The sequence below is a fragment of the Agrilus planipennis genome, unplaced genomic scaffold (genome assembly GCF_000699045.2).
Source record: "Agrilus planipennis isolate EAB-ADULT unplaced genomic scaffold, Apla_2.0 scaffold1, whole genome shotgun sequence".
Classification (NCBI taxonomy): domain Eukaryota; kingdom Metazoa; phylum Arthropoda; class Insecta; order Coleoptera; family Buprestidae; genus Agrilus; species Agrilus planipennis.
Genome location: NW_020442466.1, coordinates 626,551 through 637,673, shown reverse-complemented (window position 1 = coordinate 637,673; position 11,123 = coordinate 626,551). Strand labels below are relative to the sequence as shown.

At 35.6% G+C, this 11,123-nt stretch overlaps 2 protein-coding genes across 3 annotated transcripts in view; one reads left to right on the top strand and one right to left on the bottom strand.

Annotated features, from left to right (window-relative positions):
• The window catches only part of LOC108733403 (solute carrier family 41 member 3-like), a 51,314-nt gene extending 43,290 nt beyond the window's left edge, over positions 1-8,024 (top strand). For both annotated transcript variants that reach the window (XM_018464567.1, XM_018464558.1), the window contains exons 4-9: positions 3,336-3,515; positions 4,567-4,714; positions 4,837-4,983; positions 5,879-6,032; positions 6,600-6,805; positions 7,416-8,024. In XM_018464567.1, coding sequence (XP_018320069.1) covers positions 3,336-3,515; positions 4,567-4,714; positions 4,837-4,983; positions 5,879-6,032; positions 6,600-6,805; positions 7,416-7,783 — 1,203 coding nt within the window. In that variant the 3' untranslated portion in view covers positions 7,784-8,024. The remainder of the gene's footprint in view (positions 1-3,335; positions 3,516-4,566; positions 4,715-4,836; positions 4,984-5,878; positions 6,033-6,599; positions 6,806-7,415) is intronic.
• The window catches only part of LOC108733441 (carbonic anhydrase-related protein 10), a 258,247-nt gene that overhangs the window by 32,551 nt on the left and 214,573 nt on the right, over positions 1-11,123 (bottom strand). The gene's annotated exons all lie outside the window — the stretch shown is intronic.

Here is an 11,123-nt window from a genome sequence, read left to right as displayed (position 1 = left end):
AATATATTTGTTTTTTTTTTTTCATTTTTAAGTTCACAACGAAAACATTTCTAAACTGTTAGTTTTTGAAAATTTCCGACTATTCGTTTTTTATTAGAATTAATAAAATATTACAATTACTACATAGAGCATATACTTTCCATGTTAATGACCTGAACTATAATTAAGTTTATCTCGAATTAGAGGAGGTCAATTGACTTCAAATTTTAAAGATATTATAATTTCCTTAATGAGTATACTAAAATTTAGAATCTATGCCCATCGCACGACAACTACCCTTAATTTACTTGGTTTATTTGCATGAATAATGATCTCTCTGTATTGTTGAGGTGATTGTTTCTGTTGTAATTAATGTTATTAGTGTTGTGGGTTTTGCTATTATTGTTGAAATTTATATTAGGCTAATGATATTATAATGAGCTGCCAATAAATGTAGAGAGATGACTATTCGAACAAATACACCAACTAAATTAAGCCGACCCTGTAAATTTATCCATTTTATGTAGGTACAAATGACAAGACAAGTATGTTGTCGATCGTCGCATTTTATTCGATTGATTCTTATGAAACGTAGGTGCAGGTCTCGACGCAGCTGTGGAGGAGGCGTGTTTAGAGAGTAAAGACAGGATATCTTCCGTTTGTAAGAACGAGAAAAACGATATGCCTTTAGTGTGCATTATTCATTGGGGACTTTGCCTTCTTATTTCGACTGTACTATAGCAGGGTGTGGTTGAGCTAACTTATGCAAATAACTTTGCACTGCTTTATTAGAGTGCAGCGAATACTCATCTGTAAATAAAATTCACTGAACTTGCAGAAGAAGTTACATACCTACAATACAGTACTGAGTGGAAAAGGACATAAAAAGGATATAAATGCTATCAGAAAACGGAGCAATTGCATGAACGAAGTAACTTCCGCCATATTTCTACCCTGTTAAAGAAATTATTAAAGCATATGTACGTGTAACACACGTAGACCCTATTTTATTTAATAGGGCAGTTTTTTAATGTTCAACACAAACTGATTGATTTACACGCACCAATAGAAAATAGGCCCTTTCAAAGATATTTTACTACAAAAATAGTGCTCCAAAACAAAAATTTTATTTACCTAAATCAAAAAAAATATTATTATTACAGTATATATTTTGTTCGATTATCGTAACGTGCCTATCACGTTGAGGTGAGCTACGCCGGGATTAGTTTCAGCAAGTTGATATCCATATTTTTAAATGGACCTTGTTGGAGCATACGTAATCCTCAAATGTAGCATCGTACTACAGATGGCGCTCACCACGCCATTTGTGGTATTTTCGAAAACGCGCTGTTAAGACAGTAGGTAAAGGTTGGTCTGTGTTCTGTCGGAGCTGCCTGCGACGCGCTAATGAGATCCAAAAAGATCGAAATCGCGATCCGCGTCTGGCAGTTTCGACAGAATACAGACCACTTCGAATTATTTTGTTAAATAATGCTAAGGTTATAAGATGATAATAATAATAGTTACAACCTTCACCAGGCTCTGATTTCTAGTCGTAGATAATGGAAAATTTAATATTCTTATGCACCATCAGATCTAGATCAAAGGTCGGGAACATTTTTACCATTTTTAAACGTTTTAGATACTTAACTGGGCATTTTGTACTTTCGATACTTCAAATGCTTCCCTTCCCTTCCCTTTCCTTTTTTAGCACTAATATGTGTTAGATCGTCATTAAGATAGATTACTTTGTTGGTAAATCATTATAGTAGGAATTAATCGATAAGTAAATTAATTGAAGTTCACTTATCAAGTTTAAAAACTAAAATTCCCCTACGTGCTCAAGAGGTCTATCTAAGTAAAATATTATGTTTCATAGAATTGTTAAGTTTTTTCTGATTTACGTGATGATAACAATACAGGTGGGTATACCTAATGCACCTAGTAAAAAATATTTTAAATTGTATCATAATACCTTGTCAACAGCGTGTAAAACGTTATTTTTAGTAATTGTTACTTCTAGGAATAAACATTTTCATGTCTGTAAAGTGTGTGCACTTGAAGATTATATTTTTAATGTTTTCACAGGAAAAAGTTGTATTTATAAAATTGAAGTAAGTGTATTGTTGTTTTGTAAAGTAGAAAGTAGTTTTTAAAAAATTCCTTATTTATTTTGAAATGGTGTTCTGGGTGGTACAAACTATTCCTGTGTCTTTTTATTTCCTTCTTACTACGTTATTGCAGAATTGGGCAAAAGTAGCCCTACTGAAAATTAGTTAGTGGATTGGATCCTATGCGAATCAGAATTGCCTGAAGATTGATCAGAAATAAATCAGGCTTTCTGATCCGGGTATGATGGAAAATCGTCACGCCGTATATGTTCAACATAGGATTCATTTGAAAAATTCATGTCGGATCCGTTTCTAAAATCCATGACGGATCCGTTTCAAAGATCCATGCTGGACCCATTCAACAGATCCATTCCCATCAAAATAATAATTTGAATAAACAAACTATTTGCTAATTAGACATAACATTACTAATAATTATTATTAATGCATTATTAATTTATTGTTAATTGTTCATTGTTTGACGAACAATATTGCATACAGAATAAATCAGGTAAAAAATAAAGTTCTGTATTATGATCCAGTTCAGAACATCGGATACAATCTTGATTTAAAGATTGTACCGAAACCGTAATAGTATTTGTAGCATTAGATTGTGATAAGAAATTGGTCAGATGACTGGATTAAGGGATAGGATACTCTACTATAATCAATTTCTGATCAGATGGTTGGATCAACAGATAGAGTACTGTGCGCTGATCAATCTCTGATCGGATGACCAGATCAAGGAATGGAGTACTGTACTCTGATCAGATCGATGGATCAACGGATAGAGTACTCTACTCTGATCAGAAACTGATCAGATGGGTGGATCAACAGATAGAGTACTGTGCGCTGATCAATTTCTGATCGGATGACCAGATCAAGGAATGGAGTACTGTACTCTTATTAGATCGATGGATCAACGGATACAGTATTCTACTCTGATCAGAAACTGATCAGATGGGTGGATCAACGGATAGAGTAGTGTACTCTGATCAGAAACAGATCAGATGCCCGTATTACGGAAAATCTGATTATAATCCGGGTTCTCTGAACTAATTTCCAGTCGGGAGTCTGTCTTCTGTCAGGATTAGCAACCTATTTGAAATTTAAGTTCGTTGTGAAAGAAAATACTTAATTTACGATTGTAAATACGGTCAATTATTTTTCATTTCCAATGCCTCATAATTAGGTACTGAAGTTAAATATTAAAATGCAAGTGACTCGATTGTATTGTTTTTTCAGGATGAAGAAGTATTTAAAATTAACGATGCTCTGTACGTTTGCGTACCTGCAGTTATGGGACTCAAAGGAAATCTAGACATGTGCCTAGCCTCACGACTCTCAACTCAAGCAAACCTGGGACATATGGAAAACAAAAGGAACGTGGTACTCATGGCTATCGGAAACATGGCGATAGTACAGGTAAATAAACAACGTTAAGTACTATACAAAGATTAAAAATAAACGCGATCATATATTGGGTATTTTTCACGTATATGCAGGGTGCATTAATCGCATCAGAAAACTTCAATATATCGACATTAGATAAATATGCTTATTTGAAGCATGCTGATAGAATCAAGTTATGATTGAAATCGTGGAGATTTATCATTAGTGGCACCTAGCGGAAAATTTATACAGATGGCGTTCACTTTACCATCTGCAGTTATTTATTGAACACTGCTTAATGATTACCGAGCGGCATGACCTAAAAGTTCAGACCATTGCTAAGTATTCGGAAAGACACAGGTTCGTGCCTCGTCTACTCTAAATTTTTCTGTGGTTTCCTTGGATCATACAGGCAAACGCTAAGCCAGTAATATTCCACATATAAAGTCTTTCACACTTTCTTCTTTCTTCATTTCGTCCGTTTCATCTTTCTCAGTCCAACCACCACCCATCCATTCTCACGATTCCTGGAAGGAGGCTGAAGAGAGTCTTCTCCCCTAAGGCAAATGGTGGGGCAGTAATATTCCACAGATAAAAAGTCTTTCACACTTTCTTCTTTCTTCATTTCGTCCGTTTCATCTTTCTCAGTCCAACCACCACCCATCCATTCTCACGATTCCTGGAAGGAGGCTGAAGAGGGTCTTCTCCCCTAAGGCAAATGCTGGGGAAGTAATATTCCACAGATAATCTTTCATTCCCTTTTGTCTTCTTCTTCTCCTAAGGCAAATACTGGGCAGTAATATATTCCACAGGTAATTTTTGACCCTCTTCTGTCTTCATTTCGTCCGTCTCATCTTTCTCACTGCAGCCAACATCTTTCCATTCCCATGATTCCTGAAAGGAAGCTGTAGAGGGACATCCATCCTATCGTCCTGCGTAGTCCAGTAGAAAGACTGTACGCCCACTAGCATTAGCAGTTGGCGAGAATAAAACACTCAAAAGTGTTTTTTAGATTTTCTATGGCAACAAGGAGGCTGATTGGTGTTCTGTCGGAGCTCATACTGAATTTTAATTTCTTTTATAGGTTCAGGCAATTGCGGCCGCAATTTTTGTAACAGGATATGCTTTACTATTGACTTTATGGATTTATAATGTACCTCTCACAGTAAATGCAATGCTTTTGGTGGCAAGTTCGGTGTGTTTAACTGCAACCCTTTCTTGCTTCATTTTAGGTAAGGCGTAGCATAGTTTATATTTTTGGCAGACAAACGTCTGCTGCTTGATATCCAACATTATCAGCAGATATTGTTCTTCTGGTGAATTGGATTGTTCATTTAATCTAGTTTCGTTACAGATTTTCTAATAGTGATGGTTGTCTACTTCAGCTTCAAATACAAAATTAATCCTGACAATATTTGCTCGCCAATTATAGCCAGTATTGGAGATGTGGTCTCGATGGGACTTTTGGCATTATTTGCAAAATTCTTTTACGAGATGCTACGTAAGTCTGCCAAACATATCAAAGTACCATCTAATCAATATAATCATGAAAATTTTAAGCGTTTAAGTAAGGTTTTTTAATAGAAGATTATTTTGTGTAATGCTTACATGAAAAGTATATCTTCTTAGCATATGTCAGAATATGATAGTTTTGAGTTCAATTGTCAACTGTTCAATATAACCATAAGTATAGCAACGATAAAAAGATAACTTCGAGCGATCACTGTAACGATAAGCGTAATGTATGTTTGACGATTGATAGTTTTCTTGGATGGAAGTATTTTAAAATGTCCTGGGCAGTAAAATGCGTGAGGGTGGATCATATTGCATTTTTTTTATACTTCAAAAACATTGACTCTATGCTAGCTCCGGATGTAAACGATGATGGCCAGACGCTCAATGTTTTTAGTGAGAAGTAGAAATCAATGAATGCAAGGTCATGGCCCACGAGATTCTGAACTATCTCTAATACTCAAACTGATGCGCGTTTGCCTATTGCGCAGCGGACCGTTCCGTTTCGTACCCTTTATTAGTGATGATGCTTTTAAGAGACATTCGCTTCTGATTAAGTTATCTCATTGGGAACAACTCTGTGGTAAATTGTATAAAATACGGCATCAACACCGCCGAGCAATTGACTGACTGAGATTTCAGAGCCTGTCAAAGTGTTACGCTGAGTTCGTACGTGAATTCTCTCCCTCGTTTTCACCCCCAACTTCACATGTATCTGAACCTATCACTTTCTTAACTTGTTTCATAATATACTTACTCTAATTTAACCTGACAGTTAATTACTTAAAGTTTAATTGTAAGATTATGATGAAGTACTCACTAAGAAATACTATTTAAAGAGTTGTAGATATCTTTTGTAATAAAATTGTTACTTGCTTCTACAGAAGAAAATCGTTATTGGATTCCTATAGCTGTTATTTCGGTTTGGGTAGTTGTACTTTTTCCTTGCTGGCTCATAATTGTACGGAAGAACCGCTTTACAAAGGATGTTCTTCTTCAAGGTTGGATACCAGTGTTTTCGGCTGTTATAATCAGCGGGTGAGTAATAACTAATAAATAAAAATTTTAATTTTAATATATTGTAATGTTCGTGGGTTCAACAAAATTAACTTCTAAGACTGATAACGACAAAAACTATTTATTTATTCTACTGTTGATTTATCATTATTCCCTTCGCTATTTATTTCACTGTTATCACTGTCAATTTATTTCTGGATTCATTTCTGCAACTGCCTCTCGGCGATCGTCTTTTTCTTTAAGTACTCTTTTGTTTCCTTTCTGGAATCCTCTAGAAACATCCGGATCGTTTAGTTTTTTTTTGAACTGTTAACTGCTTTCCCAAAACGCAGTGACGACATACACATTTACAAATACGGCGCACAATAAGATAGGCGCCCGCGGCTATTCGGCGAATCGATAAGCCGTCCACGCACACGTGTGCCCGATCGCACACAAACACGCTCGTGCTCGCTACAATATGTATCGACAGTAGGAACAAGATGTCTGAAAATGTAGTTAAAAGTGCACCACCCGTTTCTTCCAACAGTATTCCTTTTCTTTTAGTTTTTCAATTCAATTCAGAAATATTTGAATGTTTTGTTCTAGAGCCGGAGGTTTAATCTTAAATCATGCTGTTGCGGTCCATCCTGGATTTTCGTCGTTTCAACCTGTAGTGAATGGGAAGGGTGGAGATATCGTATCAATCCACACCAGTAGAATTGCAACCCTGCTTCACCAAACAGCGATTAAGGGACAGTTGCCCCCAATGACCGCGTTATGGGTTACACCGTGGGCAGCGTTATGTCATGGAAGTAAGTCAATTTGTAATCACTAAATGCAGACCTTGTAACACATGCTTCAGCTCTCAAAAGACGAGATAATAGTAGCAGCTTTTTCCTTGGAGTCTTGGCTCAGGGTAAAAAAATATTTTGGTAAGAAATTGCTAGAAAACAGAGGATGATTTAAAATAATTCGAAGTGGTCTGTATTCTGTCGAAACCGCCAGACGCGGATCGCGATTTCAATCTTTTTGGATCTCATCAGCGCGTCGCAGGCAGCTCCGACAGAACACAGACCAACTTTTACCTGGTGTCTTAACAGTGCGCTTTAGAAAATACTACAAACTATTGAAGCATACGTAATCCTAAAATATAGCATCGTGCTGCAGATGGCGTTTACTGCGCCATTTGTAGTGTTTTCTAAGAGGATGATTTGTTCTTGCAAAACTTATTCTTCATTGTACAACTTCCCAAATATAAAGGTTAATATCCTGAATATCCTAAATAATTTGCTAAAGTAGTTGTATTAGAATGACATGAATATAATCAGACCCGCAAGGTTCATGTCATTCTAAATCACCTCTACAGAGCAGCTAATTATCGTGTCTCTTTGACAGAATTATAATTTTTTGTTTGTTTCTTAGCTTTCTCAGCAAAGACAGCCCGTTTATTGATTCCGATTTCTCTCGTTGGACATACCGTTTTCGTGATCATAGTTGACCTGATTCAGAATTTAGGTCAGTTTAGGATAACAGTCGTCTTCTTCTTCGCGTACATTGTTGCAGTATTCATCCAGATATTCTTGTTGCTATACATCGCCCATTACTTGACTCATTTGCTTTGGCGTTTTAAACTTGATCCTGACACATCGGCTATTCCTTATCTAACAGCGTTGGGCGACCTGTTTGGAACATCTCTCCTGTTTGCCGCGTTTAGTTTCTGTATGTCCGTTGGTTATCCTTACACTCCAATATCATCGGATGGAGGAAACACCACCGATACTTTCCTTTAAATACTACGATAGATACATTTTGGAACGATAGAATAAATAGCAACATTTGGAGAGATAGCAAAGGTACTTGATACCAGAGTGGCTGTTTATAGAGCACCTGAATAATCGTGAAGTATTGATTTGAGATGGAGAATGGGTTGATAACAAGTGACAGAATTTCGTGTACAAAATGTTGTTAGTAGACCACAATAGCTTCTCGACTTAATTTATAGATATACATATACATACCTAGGGATAAAAACTGAATGTGATAAAATACAACAATAATAGAAAATGGTATCTACAATGTGCAATAATATTTTACTTTTTAATTTAACAAAAAGTTTTGAATATTTAGATAAGGACGTTGTACGTCCTGTGTAATGTATCAGATTATAATTTAGTTTACTAAGTATGCAATTATCTACCGTAATTTATTTTTTTACAATAAACTCTTAAAAGTTGAAATATTTAAAATGGCTTTAGCACGACTGTGCTTTATATACCTCTCCGTTAATATATGATCGCCCTGAGTTTATAATTAAATTTTGAGAAAACAGAAATTTTCATCACCCTGGCTCCTTTCTGTAACTGTGGAATTGACTTGTGTCAAAGCACTTTTAAATAGTTTCAAAATTGACGTCAGTCCTAAGACTGGTTGGACACGTACCTCCACTCTTACCTATCCTGAACTAATCTTCGCATTTCACTAAAACTAGAACAGCCCACATCCTTAACTATTTGCGAACAGTAATCTAATCTAGGTCTATCTCTACCCCTCCTAACTTCTGTTTCTGCCTGTAATATGTCTCTGACTAGACTTTCATGCCTAAGAAGGTGTCCTACCAACCTATCTCGCCTATTTTTTATTGATTTCCATAGAGTCCTCTGTTCTCCTATTCTTTCCAATACCTCTTCATTTCTAACCTTTTCTACCCACGATATCCTCATCATCCGCCTATAACACCACATTTCGAACGCTTCTAACCTTTTCTTTTCCGCCGCTCCCACTGTCCATGTTTCGCACCCGTACAACGCCGTGCTCCAAACATACACCTTTAACAACCTTTTTCGAATTTCTAAATTAACCGTTCGCGAGCATAGAAGTGACTTCTTTTTATTAAAGGCGACACGACCCTGCGCTATCCTCTGCTTTATATCCCTACTACTCCTTCCATCCTCACTTATCTGACTTCCTAGGTATCTAAAATCAGCCACTTCTTCTAATTTTTCGTCTCCTATCTTTATATTCGCTCTTTCCCTACTTTTTCTTCCCTTGCATATCAGTGTTTTAGTTTTACTTGCCCTTGCACATCTATGCCTACCGTTGTACTGTCTTTAATGAAATAATAATAATATGACAATTTTAATAATAATGACTAATAATAATGAATAATAATGAATGAACAATAATAATAAAGAATAATAATTTTACAATAATAATATGAAAATTTTTAATTAAACTTTTATTAATTATTCACTGTAATATCTCCATCGAAAGTCGTTCATACGCATATTATATATACTCATACTCTAATAATATAAATTTTCTACGTTCATTAAACAGTGCCTCACGCCATAAAAGTATATGTTTCTTAGAGAACTTCTAGTAGGTACAATACCTAATTAAAATTATAATTAATTGATTAATATTGATAAACTACGTTCGTAATAATTCCAGCGTTTTACAGCGCTACTAAAGAAATTTATTAATTATTAATTAACAAAGATTAATGGGTTCTTGCATTATATTTTTTATCGCTATTGTATTACTAATAATACAATTTTTTGTATTTACGATACAATTACCTTGACATATCACCATTATCCCAGATTTACAGCTGTCCAGTAATTATATAATTCATACCGCCATCTGGTTGCATTAATTATGCACTGTTATTGAGTTATTAGCGGACACAGATAGTGAACTCTATACTGGCTCACATTATCAACGGGATACAGAGCAGTACTGGTAGACAACAGCATAAGTAATTCAGTAAGTAACTGTTGTCATAAATAAGCGAATTTATATACTACTCCACCATGTTATACAGCAACGAATTTTATATATTTAGAAATGGGAAAAAAATCACTTTAATCTAACACTGATAGCGGATCGTATAATTTAGTTGATTAATAACCTAATAGTATAATAATAATCTTAGTCTACCTTATTATATAATTGGGAACGTAGAAAACGACAAGGAACTATCACAGGGTAAGTGAAGATGGTAAGCCGTCTCACCACCTTGCATCATCATGATCTTGAATTCGACTGCTCGATTGACCTACCAACACAATAAGTGAGTTGGTGTTAGCTTGTAGTTTTAAATAAACAATTTAGATGTATCTACTTTGCAGCAGTGACCTGATGGATACTATGTAACACAATTAATTATTAAATTATCTATGTAGCGACATCATATTAACTGACTGCATTATTTCTACCTAAATTAGTACACATATAGTAATAATTTGTACTTCAAACTCGCGTATTTAGGAAAAACTAAACTTTTATTTTGAAACTTTGTTTTATATTTCTTTGTAAAATTAAAACCACAATGGATGAAAATAGTTTTAGACAAACAGCTGCTTGGTGTACGCTATATTTTACTACGTTTACGATTGAGCGCAGTTCAACCGGTTAATTATTTTTTACGACCCAATGTTGGAGCCGGCGCAATTTAATTGTCATATGTGGATACCTTTTATTATGGACTTTGGTACGAGTAAACGTCAGGAATGAGTGGCACGTACATTTTGTAATGTCTGCATTGCGTCACGTTTTCCGCTTTGTCCTAATGGAGTTTTATTTACATGGACGTAAGAGCCCTCAATTTCTTGGCAATTTGTTTTCTTGGATCGGCCGCAATTGGTAGAGTTCGTGCATGCAGTATTGGATCCAAAAGCGGACGTGCAGAACGGGAAAGCAGCTGAAACTAAGGGCGATGCGGCCGTTTCGGCACTGCAAGCATCCCTAGAGCATCGGGATTTATCCGTCATCCCCTTCACGTACACTTTCGAATCCAATTCTGCAAATTAAGGCGTCCAGAAAGATGAGATTAAAGTCGAGAGGAAATTGCAAATGAAATTCACATTTTCAGCCAACCGCACAAAACTCCATGTAATTTTTTGAGTAGGTAATTCTTAGAACAAGATCAATGATAGCTTTACGTGGTTTACGAGGGTGGATTGATAAGTTTCCGGCCTGACCAAGAAAAACAAGGTTTTTAAAAATTTTTTTTTTTTATTTCTCAACATAATCTCCTCCAAGGCTGATACATTTCTCATAGCGGTGTTCCAGTCTATTAATGCCATCTCTATAGACTGATTCGTCAAGCTCCTCAAAATAACCATTTAC